The 21,573-nt window shown below is 39.5% G+C and overlaps 1 protein-coding gene across 6 annotated transcripts in view; it reads right to left on the reverse strand.

Moving 5' to 3' along the window:
• Nucleotides 1-21,573, reverse strand: part of PPHLN1 (periphilin 1) — a 58,560-nt gene that overhangs the window by 16,802 nt on the left and 20,185 nt on the right. For all 6 annotated transcript variants that reach the window (XM_061639939.1, XM_061639937.1, XM_061639935.1 and 3 more), the window contains one exon: nucleotides 21,457-21,518. In XM_061639939.1, coding sequence (XP_061495923.1) covers nucleotides 21,457-21,518 — 62 coding nt within the window. The remainder of the gene's footprint in view (nucleotides 1-21,456; nucleotides 21,519-21,573) is intronic.

Here is a 21,573-nt window from a genome sequence, read left to right on the forward strand (position 1 = left end):
AACTTCTAATAGGGCTGTCTGATGTATCCTTTCTAAAATTAAGGTTACTTGGGAAGAAACATGAAACTTTAATAGTCACATACTGTGCTATGATATTGACTGTTGATTGATTTAAAAACCAACAATGAAAACAACATTCCAACAACCAAAAGATCTAACAGCCCATATTAGGGGTGCACCTGGACCATAAATCAAAGTACAACTTACAGGAAAAAGCTGCACAAAAACCTGAGCGAAGTTTCAAACTGTGAAGACTGCCATAAAGTTAAAAAGTGTGGAAACCAACACCAACTAGATCTAGATTAGGAATGTCCACACCAGCCAGGAAATACATAAAAGGGATGTGAAAAGTTTTCATGTCCTCACTGGGCTTTTACTACCGTTAGATTACCATGCAATAAAGGGAAAATATTTAAAGTAAACTGAAACATGGGTTCTTTTATTGCTTTACTTCAGTGTCTTTGTAAACATATGCTTTAAGTGCATGAGCTACAGGGAGCCACACAGAGATACAGCAGCTAAATTAAGGGTAAATGGAGAAAAAGAATCCTCTAGTGTACACTTAGCAGAGGACCTTCGATGCTGAAACAAAGCATTAGGCTCTTTGGAAGAATGTAGGTAATAGTCTACACAAGCATCACTAATATAACAAGAATTGTGCCAGTCTTCCAAAATGCAACTAGGATAGACAAATCCATCAATTTCATTTTCTCTCAAATTCTCATTTTTCCCCAATCATAAGTTCATTTTGCCACATCTCCACATCAGTTTGCAAATAATAAAAAGGAGATTCTCATGAAAATTTGTCAGCATTTTAGTGTGCATTTCATTTTGCCTAGTATATCCATTTATTGTGCTGATTATTATGTATTTTGTACAAAGTATATTTTTATGGTTGTAGGTCACTTTGAGACCTAGATGATAAAATGGGATATAATATTTAAAAGAAATAACTATTTTTTTCCTGTTATTTTCAGTGTTAGACGCATTTGTATGCACACTTTCCCCTGACATATGCACTTTTGTTACAATTTCTGGTTGGAAAACTGCATCACAAAATTAGGAGAAATGTGAATTTCAAAGGACTGCAGAGCTTCATTTAGTGTATTGTTGTGGCAAGTCACATTAGGTTGGTTTGTATTAAAATGCAAACCAAACAGAATTTCTCCCCCATCCTTATACACAACTATGTCTTTGAGTAATAAAACAAAAAAACAACCCCTTAATTAAAAACACGTATAAACTTATAATCATAGGGTTGCATCCAATGATAGCCATACGCAGAGTAGACCCAAACGGGATACAACCCCATCCAGTGGTGTTGCTCGGGTGACGGTAAGGTGCAACAGGAGGGAAGCCATTTTCAGCAACACCCTCTCCCCACAAAATCTGATCTAGAGAGTGGGGAACCCCCGGAGCAAATTTAAGGTGGGGTGTGAAGCTGCAAGGGGGAGGCAGACCTGCTGGAAATGGCTTCCCTCCCCATTCTGTTGGAAGCCTTAGTTGAGCAACACAATTGGAAACAACGTACGAGGTTGGACTTTTGATGATAGAAGACTCCTGTCAGTGGTGGGGCGAATTGGTTTTTCCCAATTCTTTCTCCCTGCAGCCCCCTGCCCCCTAAAAAGCTGTTCCAGTGAGTTGAAGGATGTCATGGAACAGTGCAGAAGATGGTGGAGGGGGCTACCCCTTTCCCAGCAGAAGCCTCCACCTGAACAAAAGGGGCCTTTCCATTCACGGAAGGACATGCCTGGATGAAGTTCATATGTCTGGGTATTAACCTTTTACTCTATTAATGCCTGCACCACTTTCTACACCACAAAAAAAGAAATTAGAAGTCTAATCGCCTCCTAACTCCATTCATCTTAAGACTGTGACTAACCTCGAAGTCTATGGCCTCAACGTCAAGCCAACTTTCTTCATCTCTCTCCCCTCCCTCTGTTTTGCTTAACATCCATCCTGAAGGACTTGAAAGCCTGGTCGCTATTTGTGACATTTGGTTACTCCAAATATAGTTATATTTCCATGCTGTCACTACCAAGATAGGAAGACAAAGTGAAGTCTCCTCTCATCCTTCCATTTTCTGACAACATACAGCTTCCCTGATCCTTCTTCACATGAACTTTTTCTTCACACATCCATGCTTCATTGCTATTGCCTTTCCTAAATTTATTGTCTTTTTTCACTTCTTCAGAATCATGGTTTTATTTCCTGCTGAACTGATTTCTCCCTTTCCTCAGAAGAAATTCCATACAAACATTCCACATAGTCTGTTTCATTCTCTCAGAATATTCATGAACATTCTAAAGTGTCAATAAGAGCCAGATGTTTTATCTCAGATGCCACAAACACCTCCTGTCATATCATAAATCTCATCGGCAAACAAGAAACATGGTTAGCAGGGCAAGCATTAATTAGAAAAAGAGGCTTGGGGGAGAAAAAAAGCCAACTAAGCTCTTGGAGCAAACAGTTGGGCCCTAAGTTTCAGAACATCAGTAAACCTGCTTTATGACAAAGCACAAGTCCAAATCACAAGCTTGCTCTAGGAAGCAGAGCAGAATCGAATGTTAGCAAACTGACTGAAGCAAAACCAAGGCAAGTCAAATAATGTCCCTACTTTCTAGGAAGTAACTTCCATTGAACTCAGTGGGACCTACTTCTGAGTAAACATGCTTAAGATTGAACTTTATGTCACTGACATGATGGGAGCAGCTTTACCTAGATCTTCAACCTCCCTTGGCTGCTTAGACTTACAGACTTGGGATACTGAATGTGTTGTTCTTTCTCTTAATTCCAAAGAGGGGGGATGTGTTTCCTACAGCCAATCTTCTGGAAGCACGAACAGGCTCTCTAAGAAGTCATTTGTAACTCAAAATGCTTGTCTCTTCTCCTTTTGTCAGCAGTGGTCAAGAAACTGATCCCTTTCATATGGGAAGCAGTGTTACTTTGTGCATTGTATTAAAATGTTCTACATTAACAGGCTTTTTGTTATATATAGTCTTGTGCTATAATTTAGGTGCCCAGATCTTGAAAGCAAAAGGAGATCGTAGGAGCACTTTTCAGCAATTCTAATGAGAATAATGCTACCTTAAAATTGGAAAGAAAGACATTAATAGGATCAGGTCTTATTCTCTCTCCCCCTCCCACCTCTGCCCAATATCCAGTGTCTCTGTTCATGCAAACTCTGCTCCAGACAGTTGGAGGACCTTCTGGAGCAGATGAGCTATTATGTGCTATTATGCAAGTGGCGGTCTGTTTGTGCAATTATCACTGTGACACTTTACCAGACGCAATATAAAACACTATGTAGGTTACATGTGTAAGTTGGTTTTGCTTGATACGAGGGACTGCTTAAAGATGCTAAAGAGTAATTTATAAGATCATGCATAACTTTTAGTGCAGACATCCCTAAAATGTAGACTGTATAGATTCAAAGAAAATTAACCCTGTTTTTATCAGCATGCTACTGGCATTTCATTTCAAATCTCTCCATGATTCCTCAGCACGATCATGTACCCCATTGAACATGAAACGGGGAGCACACAAAAACCAGTCAGAAGGCTCCCCCAGAAAAAGAAGAATGGGGAAAAGGTAAACTTCAGGTGATTGCTTTCCCAGATATTGGGAACTCAGCTGTCTCACCAATACTTGCCAGGTCCTGTCGTTTTGTACCTCCATATCGTGGTCAATCGAGGTTGTGGTCAAAAACATCAGTGAAAAGTATGGTACAACCAACAGTGTACAGTCTTAATTTCTATCAAGTGGTATAGAAAAGGTCTAAAGACACGTGTTTGCCTTCACAGAATCCAGTAAGCTGAATCAATATTATTCTCAAAACACAGATGGGTATTTGTCGGAGAATGGATACATGAAGGCTCATTCAGGAAAGCTTCCATTTATGGATGAATTCATGGTTGCCTCCTTACTGACAATGAAACACAGTACAACATCACAGTTGAAGTGAAAGGCATGAAAACCATAAAACACAGGAATTTTCTCTTACCCACTAGTGAACACAATTTCTTTTCAACAACCATGATTTTCTGCCGCAAGCAGTTACATCCTTGTCCCAAGAAAATCCCATGAAATCCCTCACGATACTTGCAACTCTTTACAGTGCATGGCAGAGAAGCAGGGAGAGAGACCTGTTATATCCCAGATGCCATTCACTGATTGAAGATATTCCACACCCACTGATACTGAATGGTTAAACTCTTCACATGCTTGGCTTTACAGAGAATGACATGTGAGGGGTTCAACATGGGCAGTGAGCAGGCAGTTTGGAAAAGAGTTGCTATATCCAGCAAAGAGATACAGAATAGCATAAATAACTCCCACTTCTATAATAAGACTGCACTACGAGAGAAGGAAAAGCATGAGCCTTCATAAACCCTCTTTGATATTTTAGGTTCATAAACACCTGAAGTTCACATTTTGAATCGGCTTACTACCATATTTTCAAAAATAAAACTACCACAAAGTGCAGAAACTAATATCATTCTTATAGACCACGGGTGAGAACCTCTGGCCCATGAGCCAATCTTCATCCACCAGGGATTCCAATTTGGCCCACAAAGCCATTCCCCCTGAAGCCACAGATACCTGTCAATTGGGTGACATCACCCTGATGGGCAGGTGACATTAGTTATGAGCTGGGGGTGTGGATCTTGGAGAAATAAGGATGGAACCACCTGCTCATCAGCTGATGGGCAGGGTTCAATCGTGCCCAGTATGGCTGTGCACACCATTTTTCACAAGGAACCAGTGTGAACAGTCAATCCCTGCAGAAGCAGGATTGACCTTCCTGTGCATCAACCAATATGTGGGGAGGTCAATCCTGCCCTGTTTGGCCACAGCTGGCTGTAAGGAGCTTGGGAACCACTGCATATGGGATTTTGACAGGCAGGCAGAACATCCCTCCTATCAATCATCTGGCATCACAATGTCAAGTGATCAATACATGGCTTGCCCTGGCCACCTGTCAAAGTTGGTCCATGTAGTGGGATCAAATAAGGATCTGGCAAAGTAAAAAGCACAACTTTGAGACTACAGTAGGGCCCCACTTACCGGTGCTTCGCTTTCCGGCATTCCGCAAATGCGGCGGCGGGAAATTCCCCCTTTTAAAGCCAGTTTTGCGCTTTTGCGGCATTTTGCGGCATTTTCACGTGATGCGCCCCATTACACTCAATGGGTTCCCCTTTACGGTGGCAGTCCGGAACGGAACCTGCCGTATAAGCAGGGCCCACCTGTACAAGTAAAATTTGAGGATGGGGGAGGGAGAAAATCCCAGATCCATACACTCCTCTAGTAAATCTTTTATCTTCCTTTCCCACCCCACCAGGCCACTCCAGAACAGTGACTTGGGTGAGGATGGGTTTGCTGGAGAACAGAATTTAATTTCCAGAAGGTCTCAGCCAAATAATTTGCTGCCAGACTGAGCCCAGTAATAGTTAAAAATAGTGCCAAAGCATGCGCAGAGCTGTGTTCATCATCAAAAACTGCAATCTCTCCCAACAGACTTAAGATTGAAAACCATGGATTCTAGAGTAGAATCTACTTTTTTTGGGGGGGAGAGGTTACTACTTGACCACCCAAGCCTCTCTTTTTGGGGCCAAACTGAAGTGCCCTAGTAGAGGACTGAAACTTTAATTCTCCCATCCCCTCCATCTCCCCACAGCTCAGACACAGCCCTTCTTTGCTCTGTTCTCATCTCCCTTGCCCTCCACCTTCGATGGGAGACTATCTAGACATGAGATTAAACATGTTCCATAGACTCTCACTCACAGTTGTTTAAATGTGCTTAAATTTGCAAGGGGAGTGTGACATTCAATGTCATGTGAGCCAACCTTCACTCGTAGAGCAGGGTTTCTCTTTCCCACTGCAGTGCTCCTGATTCTTTGGAATATTAAAATCAGCTCTCAAATCCCAAGCCTAGACAACATTATTCACCAGGCTGCAGTGGTTCCTAGGTGCATCTCTAGGAGTTCAGCATCAACAAGGTCTGCCAAAAAGACCTAGATAGCATACCCTGGCTAGAAACCCAACTGACATGAATCCAAGAATGCAATGCTAGGTAAGTGTGCTTGGACCAGGAAAACAGTTACCTTCTTCCACTTTGAGTGGCAACCCATACACTTGCATAAAAAGGTTTTCATGTTAAAATAGTAACTTTAGAGTAGTTATGTTCCCGTATCACGAGCTAAATTCTTTTTTGTAAAAAATCTATGTAAGTAGGCTTGTACCTAAACCAGAACAGGTTTAAGAATTTTTAAACCAAATAAAATAGTACAGAAAACACAAAAAGGAGCAAAGTAAGTGCTTTTACGCCACTGCTGATAAAGTAACCCTTTATGCGATTACATCCTTAAGAGCAAGGGCAACTATAAATTCAAACATTATGACAATATGTGAAAAATGGAAAAGCAGTGTTGGTTTCCTAAGCACCAAATCCATTTTTTTTGCATATACATGTGCATAAACACATAAAAGGCTCCATTCTCTCAAAACATTTCAGACAGTAAAAACACTTCTCCAAGACTTGTTAAACTAATCATTTGATGAGAGAGCAAGCCAGTCCACATTTCAATAAATCACACAATGGCATTCATTAGCAGCCCTTTCCCTTAAGATCCTAATCAGCTCCATCCAGATTTCTCTCTGCTAAGAGCATACAGCACTGTACTATTGTAGGCGTAAATAAAATGCACCTGGAATGACTGACCTTCATTTGAACTCATGACACATTGCAAATAAGAGGTAGATTTTCGTGTCATTTGGCTTTCATTGCTCATGGCTAAAAAACTGTTTATAGTACTCAACACTGAGGAAGTTACACTATTAACATGAAGCAGCACAAGGTTAACTGAATTTTAAGAGTTCTTTTAGAGTTGATGATTCAAAGTTGGTTTGTATTTATTGTTGATTCCAGATACTTCATCTGGGATCCAAAGAACTGTGATGGTACTGCCATACACACAGAGGTTTAGCTGCTTGCAATTCACAGAAGCCAGGAAATGAAAACAGGATCTGAGGAGCACTTAAATCATAGTCCCCAGTTTGCATGTCACAGGAAACTGTAGCTTAACAAGGATATTAGCATAAAGCTAAACTTGTGGGGGAAGAAGGGAGCACGCCGGCATATAGTTCATTCTCCATCTAATAAGCCATGCTTTATCATACTAAACACTGTTTCACCTACTATAGGAAAAGAAATTCACTGAGGGGCACTTTCCACTACCACTGGTATTGCTAGAGCAGTCATGCTTGTGAGGATGGATGCAGTGCTGAGCATATTTATCCATACCATGGCACAATGAGAATAAAATTATGTGCTTGGTCTCCTTGCCTGAAGATATACAACAGAAAATCTTTTAACTTGACTGAGAAGAGACTAGATTTAAGTCTGCACATTATTCTATTTATTTTATATACTGCTTATTAGAACATTTCAAAGCAGAATAGCAAAATCATACATTAAAACAATAAAATAATAATATATAATCCATCATAATATGACAATTTACATTACTACAATAATCAGAATAACTAGCTGGATGTACAACCTATATCAGCAGCCAGAAAATACCTGGGTAAACAGGTACGCTTTTAGCACATGCCAAAAACACAATGACATCAGTGCATGCCTTATTGCTAAGGGAAGGCTGATGGGTGCTACTGGCATGAAAGCTCTCTTCCAGGGGGCCACAAGATGGATTTCTGAAGGCTGCAGTGCTACCAGGAGGCCTTCATCTGATTATCTTAGTTAATGGGTAAGTCTGTATGGAAGATGTTACTATGTGCATCACTTTGCATACATGGATTCAGAGACTTGTCTGGCTAGAAAGGATTGCATTTCAACTCTAAAGATCCTCCATACCAAAACATGCCTTTCCTTTGGATTTTCATTTTTATGTTTTTGAAAGTTGCCTCACAACTAAGAGATGATATGCTTATTAGATTAGGGCACAAACCAGACTAGTAGCTATTCAGGACTATTCTTGTATGCTTCAAACAAGAGACACCCAAGGATAATCAAGCCATTAAAAAGTGTAAGTATAAAACAAATCTTAAACTTAACCCTGCTAAGCCAATAGGGTTGCTGTGGACTCCAGCAGTTGTTTCTGTAAAACTTATTTAGTGAACCTGACCCACTTTATATTCCACATGTTCTTCAATTATGGGGTGAGTTGTCCTGTGGTATTACATCTCCCCACCCCCTTTTCTTTTTTTTAAAAAAATGTTTAACTTACTAAATTGTCAACGAGATCTGCTCTACCCTACTGAAATGGATAGGAGTGAAGCTAGCAAACGCTTATGCTAATTTTTGTCCGTTCTATCCTTAGGAACCTCTTAAAATAGAGTATACGAAATAACTTGGTATTTAAGATCTATCATAAATCCTTTTTTTTTTTGTTATGCCACATCAAGTAGACAGGAATAGATGTTTAGGTATTTTTTTCTGTACACACACAAAAAGCCATTACAAAGCACTGTGGACCCCAAGAGTAATATTTACGCTAGGGGACTAAATATGCTCCAGGCTTGCTTTATTTTGATGCAGGAATTAACACTTTTGTAGTGCAAACTTGCAAAACTGGTTACTGATTTGTAGCGTTCTTTTAAAAAAAATCCTGTTAGGCTATTGGAGGGCACTGGGCCCCTTCTCTTATTTATTACGCACCAGTATTCCACCTAGGTATATTTTTGTTTCTGTTTTGTTTTCTCTTCTGCTATTAGCCCAGTATTTCCCCTAAGCGCCTCTTCTGTCCTCTCCTCCAAGGATTGCTGACAATCCAAGATAGAATTTAAGTTAACATGGTGGGATCAAATATACCCAACAGCTTTTGTGTTAGACTATGTTTATGGAATGTGATACAAATAAAATCTAATATTTTCATGTTCAATTGCAGTCATATGAAATCACATAATTAGGTGATATCCGCTGTGGTTGCCTGCCAGCAGAACAGATTTCCATTGGCACAAAGGGGCTTCCCCTACCTCTCACCCTCACCACGTAGTATCGTTTTGTGAGTGGGTCCACTCGCTGGAAATCACCCAATAACTTTACTTTGAGCTAGGAATTTAAATGAAGTAAATGGACCCCAATAGCATATTGTTTAAAAACGTGTGCAAGGGTTAAGCAAGCAGACTGTGCAATGTGCTACAGAGAAAAAGATCAACCAGCAAGAAAGAGGCACTTGCTGACAGAAACCAGTTAATTTTGAAAATACAACCAGGAACTTCAAGATAAAATGTCTTGGCTATCAAGACTGTTGCTCTCTCAGCTACTGTAATGAATTTTTCCCCTCTCACCCTTATCATTGAACTCTAGAGTTATTTTAACATACTAGGGGGGAAAACTCAGCAATTTCAAAAGCTACAACCTTGCAAGAGAATAGGTTCTTAGAAAAACTACAAAGAGAATTATTTATTTTTCCACCCATTTTTGAATCCCCCCTTAATTGTCATAACATCCAAGAAAGTACCTAAATCCAAAGTTCAGAAATTTATGTATTTTAGTTTTCTTAACAACTAACACTTCTCAGGCTTGGGCTTGAACATGCAAGGGCTAAAAATATCACATGCTCAAGTAGTCGTCCAGTGGAGCTTTTCCGTATTGTTAGAGGTCTGTTGACATCAGCTCCAGGAAATGCAGTTTTAGACCCTTCAAAGGCCCACTATGAATTGTTTGCAAGGCACTTTGAGGGTAACGTTGCTCACCTTCGTAACAGTCTTGATGCCCCATCCATATCTACTGTAGTTCCCAATGAGGTGTCCAGTGCAACATCTGCTGCAACTTCTTGGGAACGGTTTCAGTTGATGCAGCATGATGATGTAGACAAGGTGCTTGCAATGATGTGGCCAGCAACGTGTCCTCTCGACCCTTGCCCTTCTTGGCTTATTAAAGCTTGCCGAGGGGGGTTGACTTAGTGGATCCAGGGTGTGGTCAACGCATCATTGCAGGAGGGAGTGGTTCCAGCTGCCCTGAAAGAGGCAGTGATCCGACCACTCCTGAAAAAGCCCATCCTGGACCCAATGGTCTGCGACAACTACCAACCGGTTACAAATACCCCCTTCTTAGGGAAGGTGATTGAGAGGGTTTTGGCGCAGCAATTGCAAGTATTGAATGAAACAGATTATCTTGACCTGTTGCAGTCTGGGTTCAGGCCTGGTTTTGGGATTGAATCAGCCTTGGTCACCCTGATGGATGACCTTTATTAGGAGAAGGACAGGGGAGTACGACCCTGTTACTCTTATTTGATCTCTCAGCGGCTTTTGATACCATTGACCATGGTATTCTTCTGAGCCGATTTGCTGAGATAGGTATTGGAGGCACTGTTTTACAGTAGTTCCGATCCTATCTCCAAGGTTGTTTTCAGAGAATAGCATTGGGTGATTGCCTTTCAGTCCCCAGTTGTGCTATGGGGTGCCGCAGGGAACCATCTTGTTCCCCATGCTGTTTAACATCTATATGAAGCCCTTGGGAGTGGTCATCAGGAGATTTGGGGCAAGGCATCCGCAGTACGCTGAAAATACCCAGTTCTATTTCTCTGTAACATCTGAATTAGGAGAGGCCATGCAAGCCCTGGACTGCTGCCTGTACTAGGTGGTGGGCTGGATGAACTCAAAAAGTATGCAAATGATCAAACCCAAATTCCAAATTCTTCCAAGCTACACAGCAAGTGGATTGGACTGTGAAAGACCAACCCAAATTGTGTGTGGATTTTGACAAATTCGTAGGGCAGTATAACATCTCGGAGAGGTCAGGTCTCCTGCTCCCCTGGTGCATTCACTATAGCTGCCCAATTTCCCTGCTTTTGAAAGTTTGGTAGATATATCGGTGGGCTATAGGTACGTTCTTATACTGCAAGGTTTTTGCCTATTAGTAATTCATTATATAATTGCTCCTCTCTACCTTAGTTAGAACTTCACTTTAAATCAAAGAGAATGTTATTCTATCAAGAAGATATACTGGTCAGTTAAAGCCAACAAAAGGAAACACATATCAGTACTCTCCAACATCAGTTTTGCTATCAGCAACAGTGAATGAAATTAGCCTTTATGAAATTGGTGATTTAAGAGAATCACCTAGACCCCACCCTAATTGACATTTTTTTCCCCTGTCCCTGCCAGAAACACAATGCAGCCCATTTCTACTTTGTCTTCCCTTTCAGGTTAAGCTCTGAAATTTTAAAAGTTTAATATTCATTTAGCAGCTAACAGATGCACAGCATCTCATATCTAAAAAAAATATTTTTTTGGCCAATATTTAACCACAATGATTTCAAGAGCAAACATTTAGATAATATGTTGCTTGCCTTCGTTACACAAGTAAATCAATTGATACACTGTGAGAAATAGTCATACAATTAATTTATATACCACATTTGCCACAAATACATGTGCTCAAAGAAGTTCACATAAAAAGCAAACAGATTAAATACAGTAATACAACAATACATCATAGAAAGTATAGTATGACTACAACATAATACTAAAATATAGCTTAACACATACCAACATTTAAATGAGCACAAATAGGTCACCAAATAATTTCCAGTAACTTCCTATCCAAAAGCAGTCCCAAACCTAACAGTATCTAGCAACCCCCGCCAACCAATATTTTATGCCCCAACCCAAAATACGTAGTCACTGTTTTAAGCCATGTGTTTTTTTCCTGTCCACTTCCCCCATTTTTCCAGTTTTTTTTCCTGGTCCTTCACATCTCTAAGCCGTCCTGAGATCTACTCTGCCTTCTTGAGACAGTTTACATGCAGCCCCAAATCATGCTTTTAGCATAACATGAATGAGCTTTGCTCATATGCTCACTCTTCTGCCTTCTCTGCTCATATTGAACTAGTAACTTCTCTTTTGCACAGACCATAATTTACCAAACTTCTAAACCAGAATTGCAAGCTACTATGGTTTGTACAAAAGGATGTAGTAACTAAATTACGCAAGATGTTTGAGAAACTGTGGCATGTTTCCAATCTTTCAAACCATGGTTCACAAAATTCAAAACATTATATTTGGAATATTTTAGATAGGAATCTTTAAAAATCTACTATACACTACGGGTTGTATCCAGTGCTAGTTCAACTCAGACTTTGGTTGTACTGCCTTCAAGTCGATTCTGATTTATGGTGACCCTACGAAGAGGGTTTTCATGGTAAGCAATATTCAGAGGGGATTTACCATTGCCTTCCTCTGAGGCTGAGAGGCAGTGACTGGCCCAAGGTCACCCAGTGAGCTTCATGGCTGTGTGGGGATTCGAACCCTGGTCTCTCAGCTCATAGTCCAACACCTTAACCACTACACCACAATGGCTCTCATCCAACTCAGACTAGACCCACTGAAATTAATAGTAATGGCTAATTTTGGCCCATTTATTTCAATGGATCTGCTCCAAGTAAAACTTAGTTGGATACAACCCTAGGATTCCTATACTATGTCTGAAGTGAAAGTTATGTATATGTAGGTAAGTGTGTGTGTACCTACACATACACAACTCGCTATACCTTCAGATATCATGTTATGGAGTTTCCATGAGAAAAGTATTGCTTCTACTAAGTATTACTGATTCCATGTATATTTGCATTATTTTGAGTAATTTGCCAAACACCACAGCGATCATCTGGAGTCGTAAGGAATCTGCCCATCTAGTCATTTTCCCACAAGGTCACTAAGGAGAACTTTCAATGTAATCAAGTTATAATCACAGGAGCTTGTCTTGCAAGACTTCCTGCTATTATTTGCGTGGAAATACTAACATACAGTACGACAATTCCTTCCAGGCACCCTGCTCCTATACAATGGCTTCTCATGAGAATGCTTTGCTTAAAGTCACTACTATACAGGGATATGTAACTAAAATGTTTATCTGGCATGGGAATCTCACATCTAAAGTATCAGCATAAGTGCAAGGCAGAAAATCATAGTGGACACGATCCGGTATGGCTGCACCCTGACAGCTTAAGTAATGCTTTCTGCAACAAAACAAGAGTTTAACATAAATACTGGCTATGCTTTAGCTTTCCTACATCCAGAACTTTTAAAAGTCTCAACTGTCCTTGCACAGGAAAAAAGGCCCAAAATTTCCTAGATGGTTGAGTATGTCAACTAATATAGGGTTATTTTAATATATAACATTATTTTGCCCTCATGAGTCACTGAAGATCTTGCAAATGTCCTACTGATTCTACTGCTTGTTTTATGCAAGATATGGATAACCAAACTAAAAAAAAAAATACAAGATTGTCATGCCCATTGCTGATGTCTCAGGTGATGTTTATGAAATAAGTTAAGAATAATGCTGCAACAATTAATCAATCAGTTAGATTAGTCTATTTTAAAAGCTTGTTCTTCTGAATAATCAATGCACATTTTTTAAAAGTCATTTTTCATCCAATTATGGAGAAAAAAGTACTTTCTTAAAGAGGCAAGTCCTTTTCTGTCCCATTCAGCAGAAATGCCTTCTAAGACCATGTCTACTTTGACACATGCAGTTATTTCAAACATTTTTATGTCACCCATTACCTAAAATGATTCTATGTACACATAATACGTGCATGTGCACTGATCACTTAAATACAGAAAAAAGCCTTTTTGCTTCAGAACTATTATTTTTACACATATGCAAATATAATAGATCAATGAATACTTGACTATGAATGCAATCCTATGCACACTTCCCAGGGAATAAGTGTGACTGAATACAGTGGGACTTACATCCGAATACAAATGCGTAATATTATACTGCACAATCCATATGCTCAACTATGTTCTCTTTAATCTGCTGCCAGGCCTAATTAACAGACCCTAGTAAAATCATAAATTGCTATCAAATTCATAGGAGTTGAGATGTTATCCAAAAAGCTAATTTACACATGAATGTTTCAAATCCTAAGAATGTATTTGGCCATTGTTTTAGCTTTCAATTTTTAAGCCAGATGTAGGAATTGTCACCTCTGCATATATGATTTATTCTGCAATTTATTAGAGAATTAAATCTGTCCACTAGCAATTACCCAGATGCAGTAATAACTTATATCTGCAAAAACAAAAGCCAGAAACCTTTGACTTGATCCCGTTATCAAGGCAAACTGAAATTTAAGATTAATCCTGTTTGGCCACTGGAGGCTACTACTGCACTTCAAAAACCAGCTGCCTACCATTTAGTTGATATTTCCTCCCACAGCTTTCAGTATTTTCAGGTTTTAACTAAGAAAAGACAAAGATTTAAAGCACATGCTAATTTTTAGCATTCAAGTCTATTACATTTGCAGAAGTGGTAATTTTTAGGAAACAGATAAAGTTGTTAAAGTGTTGATGCATTTGTTGATAATCGAAAAGTCCATTGGGCAGGAGAACAAAGAAGGATATTGTTATCCCTGAAAGAATGTATATAAAAGCAACTTCAAGAGGATAATCTACCCAATACAGTCATGGATATAGTTAGAGAGATCTGGAACATACTGAGATGCAAACTAAATTTCCCCACTAATGCTGTTTTCTTGCAATTAATTGATTCAGAGAAGCGAAAGAACATTTTAAGCACAAGGACTAGCGACAAAAGGGTCTGTTGTGGATTAAAGAATTGTTAGGAACATAGGAAGCTGCCATTACTACTACCACCAGCATCGCCACCCCACCCTTCACCAGTAGATCCCAGGGCAGGTTACAGAAATTTAAAATACAGTATTAAAAACAGTTAAAACATTACACTGACAAGAATAGGATGGGTCCTGAAAGATATATCTCAAGTGCCAAAGGCCAGCATAAAGAGGCGAATCTTTAGCATTCGTCAAAAGCTGTACAAGGAAGGTGCCAGACACACATTTATAAGGAGGGTATTCCACAACTTGGGGGCTCCCACAGAGAAAGCCCTTTCCTGGGCCACCATCCCCTGAACCAGTGGCGTCACTAGGGTTGGTGTCACCCAGTGCGGTAACTCCTTGGTGAGCCCCCAAATGTCCTGCTGAGCGCATGTGCACACAAGGCCAGCCATCCATGCCCCTGGGAGGGCGCGCGCCAGAGGGGCACCCAGCCAGAGAAACAGGCCTGGGAATGCCGGCGCGCCTCCCTTGCCCCGCCAACGCTGCTCCCGGTCTCGCCCACCCGCCCGCCCGCCTGCCTCCTAGGAGGAGTTGGCTGCTCCGATGCCGACCCAGAGTGCTTCTCGGCTCCTTTGCCAGGCAACGGCGCGGGCGCCCTGCCCCATGATGGGGCGGCTTTGGGTGTCACCCCCCTCATGGTGTCACCCGGGTGCGGTCCACACTCCCCGCACCCCGCTAGTGACGCCACTGCCCTGAACTTCTGAGGGTGGCAAAACTACCAAATAGGACCCTCACATATAATTAGCCACATTATTGGTCCATCTAGCTCAATACTGCCTACACCAACTGGCAGTGGCTCTCCAGGGTTTCAGACAGAGGTCTCTCTCAGCCCTACCTGGAGATGCCGGGGATTGAGCTGAGCTATGGCCCGTCCTCTGCTGTCTGTGAACAACAGACAGTATCAGTATAAAGAATGCATTCAATAGGGAATATACATGTCTGTATTGGAATATTTACAAATTAAAGGCTATTTAGTGTCAATTCAGACCAATTCTAATTTATATGTGCATTTGAAAACACAATTTACATAACAATAGTCCCAGAAGGATCTATCTTCAAAAATCTGTAACATCCTAACTGAAATAAATCCAGGAATCATATGCAGATGAGAAAAATGTTTAAAGTAATTATCACTGAGAGTGGCTGGACTGTTATATACCACAATATCTTACAGTTGTGGCAGGAACAGAAACCTATCTGATCCCATTTACACTTCAAACAAACTACATGCTGCTCTTTGTTGGAGATGTGATCAAAAACAAGCAAGATTTAGACATATCTGGTAGTACTACAAAATCACAGAAACCTTTTGGATTAAAATAATTAAGAAGACAGTTGAAATTACAAATCAGAGTAAGACCCTATGGTTATTCTAATGGGAAACTTTAAAGGGAACTATGACGACAAATACACTGGTGGTGGCAAGAATTTTAATTCCAAATATTGGGGGGGAAACAGAAAGCACCATCTATACAAGAAAGACAACAAGCTATCTGGAACAGGTTTCTAATGCAAATAGAATGATAGTTTGGCATTTCTGAATTGCGGGCATGATTAAACAAAATATTAAAATATCAGTAAAGCTGTTACGGAAATATTAAAATTGGATATTGAATGAAAAATATTGGGTTGTATTCAATTAAGTCCTACTCAGAGTAGATCCACTAAAATGAATGAACCTAAGTTAGTAATGTCCATTAACTTCAATGGGTCTATTCTGTGTAGCACTAGTGTTGAACACCATCTGTTGTTAACAACTGATATCACTTTAGTGGTCAAACAGTAATTTGTACTTAACAGCATTAACTGTTACTACTCTCTGGAATAACTATAATGAAGGATTACCTTTCTTTTCCTCTCTTTTGAATATTTATTTATTACATTTCTATCCCACCTTTTTTCTCCAAGTAGCTCAAGGTAGCGTATATAGCTCTCCCCTTCCTTATTTAATCCCCACAACAACGCTGTGACACAGATTAAGCTGAGAGGCAGTGACTAACCCTATACTGTAAGTAAGATTCAGTGCTAAGCTTATTCAGAGTAGACCCACCGAAGTTAACAGGCATGGCTAACATAGCTTCATTAATGTTAATGGCTCTGCTCTGAGTAGGACTCACTTGAATACAACCACTACTTTTTCTAGTTTTGATAATCATCATGATGGATAATTATTGTATAAATTGTTCTATTTTTATTATTTTCAATATATGAAATTGGATTTACTTCTTGCTTAGTGCCCGAAACTCTGAACATTCTCCAGTAATCCTAAACCTTGCTGTATCAGCATGAGTTCCAACACTGGGTTCAAAGACAACCACATTGCCCTACCCTCAATTTACATAGGACTGCATTGCAGACACACACACTAATGCAGATATTTATGACTGTGACAGAACACAACTGTCCCTCTGTCAGTTAAGCATTGCCCTCCTCAGACTGAAGTTTGAACTACAAACTGAAAATGCATGAAGATCTCCCGAAAAAACCAAACATGCTGGACTTGCTGACACCATCTTCCTGCATTCTGTTAAAACAAAATGAATTTTTATCTACTGCACACCTCTTGTTGTTATATGCCTTCAAGTCAATTACAACTTATGGCGACCCTATGAATCAGTGACCTCCAATAGCATCTGTTATAAAACACCCTGTTCACATATTGTAAGTTCAGGTCTGTGGCCTCCTTTATGGAATCAATCCATCTCTTGTTTGGTCTTCCTCTTTTTCTACTCCCTTCTGCTTTTCCCAGAAGTATTATCTTTTCTAGTGAATTATGTCTTCTCATTATATGTCCAGAGTATGATAACCTCAGTTTCATCATTTTAGCTTCTAGTGATAGTTCTGGTTTAATTTGTTCTAACACCCAATTATTTGTGTTTTTTGCAGGGTCCATGATATGTGCAAAGCAATCCTCCAATACCACATTTCAAATGAGTTGATTTTTCTCTTGTCCACTTTTTTCACTGTCCAGCTTTCACATCCATACATATTGGGAATACTATGGTCTGAATGATCCTGACTTTAGCGTTCAGTGATACATCTTAGCATTTGAGGTGATACATCTTTGCAGTGATGCATCTTCTCTCATAGCTGTCCTCCCCAGTCCTAGCCTTCTTCAGATTTCTTTTTTTTTTTTTCAATAATTTTTATTCAGATTTTCATAAAACATACAAGACGAAATCATAAAACATTCAAAGACAAAAAACAAAATCAAAAATAGTTAAACAAAAAGAAAAAAAGAAAAAAAAACAAAAATAAAAAATAAAGAGTAAAATATTGACTTCCCATTTGTCAAAGATCAAATCAGTTATAAGTCTATAATATATAACAATCCTGTCTCTTAAGTCATATTATAAAATCACTTTCCTCCAGTAGTTATCTTACTTAATCATCAAATCTCATAAACATTACTTTATTCTTTCCACAAAAAGTCAAAGAGAGGTTTCAATTCTTTAAGAAATATATCTATCAATTTTTTTTTCCAGATAAGCATATCGATTAATCCATCTCATTACTAATTATGATAATCTTATTGTCATAACCATAGTCAAAATAAACATTTCAATTAATCCATCACATCAGAATCTGTTAGGTTCAGTAATTTCAGTAGCCATTGTTCTATTATCCCTATTAGTTCCATTTTCCATCTTCCATCTTCAGTAGTCTTGTTAAGTCCAGTAATTTCAGTATCCAATCTTCCATTATCAGTATTCCATAATAATCTTGCTGTCAAAGCCATAGTCATATAGTAAGAGTCTGATGGGAATTACCTCTATCCCAAATATTTTCTTGCCATCCATACTGAATAGGTTGCTGAAATACTGCTGTAAAATCATATCTCTGTTCTTTTTTTCAAAATACACTGGGTCATCTCTTGAAAGTTTTTCCATTGTCACATGGCTGCAGTTAATTCCATAGATTTTCTCTATATTGGGCTCCATCACATCATTCCAGTCCAGAAGATTATCCATGCCATTGATAACTTTATCTCTAGAATCTTCATTAATTTCTTCAGAGATAACATTGAGTTCCAAACAATAGATTTTATTTCTAAAGTCCATAGACTCCAAATCTTGTTCCTGTTCCACGTTTGTTCCAATCTCCGGGATCTCCTCTCTCACAGGGACCCCTGTTCCAGTCTCCAGGGTCTCCTCTCTCACAGGGACCCCTGTTCCAGTCTCCAGGGTCTCCTCTCTCACAAGGACCCCTATGTCTTTAATCTCCTGTGTCTCCAAACAATAGATTTTGTTTCTAAAGTCCATAGACTCCAAATCTTTTTCCTGTTCCACGTTTGTTCCAATCTCCAGGGTCACCTCTCTCACAGGGACCCCTATATCTTTAATCTCCTGCTTCATTTTACTCAATTCAATTTTCAGCTCCTTACCACCCTGTCGCAGGTTTTGTTTCGTTATCTCAATCTCATCCATTATTTTCTGAAACATAGTTATTTCCAGATTCTCAGCCACTTTCTTAATTGCCATTTTAAAAGAAAAATATAGGAAAACCACTTCTTATTTCAGCAACAATTGGATTAATACTCCAAACTTGGTGACATCACAGTATAAACAGAGCAGACAGCCTTATCTCTCCATGCTTAAGTAAACAAAATGCAGTTCCCAGGATCGAAACAATTAATGGCGGTCGTCAGGAAACAGATTCGTCAAAATAAAATAGACCAAAAAGAGAGTAGTCTCAGACAATATAATATTCTTCAAAATAAAAATCTGGAATAGAAATCCCTCTTCTGTGTATATCTTTAGAATGCAAATCCAGGACAGCTTTTTGCAACAAAAACAGAGATAAGCTATTAATTAGTGAGTAGCAGAGAGAAGTTATGGCTCCCCAGTGAGATGTCAAAAACCGATCAATCTGGCAAATCTCTTTTAAACAGCAACAATTTAAGTCAAGTAAAAGAAAAATATAGAAAGAAGGGTGCTTGCCTGTTAGTGCGTTCTCTCTTAGAAGATAAGATGAACGTTCGCTTTATCAGATAGAGCTTGTTGTTGAAAATCCGTCCCACCTTCGTCGGCTGGACCTCGTCCCATAAATTAATGAGATCTGGTCGTCCCAACAAAAATAGGCTTTGAGGTTAATCTCTTCGTTTCTCCCTACCCGGGAGAAGTTTAATCAGTCAAAAAAAAAAAAATCTGACTGATATATCTGAATAAGCTTCTTTTGAGGCAGGAGCCCGTCTCAAAAGCAGGCACAGGCTAAGTCACCCTTCCCGGAAGTCAGCCTTCTTCAGATTTCTTGACTATTGTCTCCCTTTTGGTTCATGACTGTACTAAGGTATTGATAATCCTTGACAAGTTCAATGTCCTCATTGTCAACTTTACAGTTACATATATCTTCTGTTGTAATTACTTTAGTCTTCTTGACGTTCAGCTGTAGTCCTGTTTTTGTGCTGTAGTCTATTTATAGGGGTTTCATGGTAAGAGGTATTCAGAGGTGGTTTACCATTGCCTTCCTCTGAGTCTGGATGCATCTTAGTCTGGTGTCTCAGTTTTCACCATTCTGCCTTGGGTGCCCCAGTTATTGCTTACTAATTACATTTTAGATATATTTTTGTATTAAAGCTACTTTAATGAAACATACTATACCTCCTCATTGGAAGAAACTTAGGAAGCAGCCTTACACTAAGTCAGACATTGCCCATCAAGGTCAGAATTGTCACTGACTGGCAGAGGCTCTTTCCAAGCTCTACCTGGAGATACCAGTGATTGAACCTGGGACCTTCTGCATAGGAAGCATGTGCCCAGTATTAATCTGTAAAATTAAAGTACACTTTTGTGCAAATAGTGCTAAACTCCAACAAGACACTACATACATATTGCCTAAAGTTAGGAGTTCTCAATATCAGAATGCATGCTACCATCATACAAGACGTAGCACAAATCATATAGCAAATCAATGCTAGACACATCAATCTAAATGCCAAGAAAATTATCAATCTATTCCATTTGCCACAAGAAATGTTTTTGCTCAACTGCTCTTTACTTCAGGAGTGCATGACCATTCAAGCTAACGGTAATCCTAGCCTCCATGACCAAGCAAAGTAGCACGATTTACGGCGCAACCCTATGTCTTCTCAAAAGTAAGTCCTATTTCATTCAAAAGGTCTTAACCTCAGGTAAATCAGGTTAGGACTGCAGTCTTAGTAGATCTCACTTCTACCTACCACAAAATAATCGTAATGCATGCAGGTCACTTGGACCACATTCACACCAGAGCTTGGAAAAGTTACTTTTTTGAACTACAACTCCCATCAGCCCAATCCAGTGGCCATGCTGGCTGGGACTGATGGGAGTTGTAGTTCAAAAAAGTAACTTTTCCAAGCTCTGATTCACACTATGTTTATTCCACTATTATTCTACTTTAAACAGCCATGGTTTCCCCCAAAGAATTCTGGGATAGGTAGTATGTGAAGGCTGCTGAGAGTTGCTGTTCTCCTCACAGAGCTACAATTCCTAGAGTACTTTTAACAGCCAGTCCTCCTTCCCAGAGAACTCTGGGAATTGAAGTTCTGTGAGGGGAATATGGTTTTCCTAACAACTCCCAGGGACACAAAAGCGGGGGGGGGGGGGAGAAGAGATTCACAGTATTTGGGGACAAACCTTTCAGGAGTTATACGGTGGAAATTTTTGTTTTTGTTGTGCAGCTGGAAGGCTACAGAGTCAATATGGAATTGCATGCACCTTTACATTAAAGATTCAACAAGATTTTCTGTAAAGCCAACACTCAAATTGTTATGCATAAATTATTAATATAAACAAAATGGTTCTAAAGTTTCAGAAGTATACGCAGTTAAAATACAATTGTTTTAGGTTAAAAACGCAATTACCTATAATCAGGCTGACGACTAGCAGGATGGTCTTCTCTTTGCCATCTATATCCTGGATCATCCTATAAAAGGAATACACACAATGCAAAATCCAATCTGAAGAATGACAACTTTGTA

This window comes from Rhineura floridana, chromosome 8, assembly GCF_030035675.1.
Source record: "Rhineura floridana isolate rRhiFlo1 chromosome 8, rRhiFlo1.hap2, whole genome shotgun sequence".
In the NCBI taxonomy this organism is placed as follows: Eukaryota; Metazoa; Chordata; class Lepidosauria; order Squamata; family Rhineuridae; genus Rhineura; species Rhineura floridana.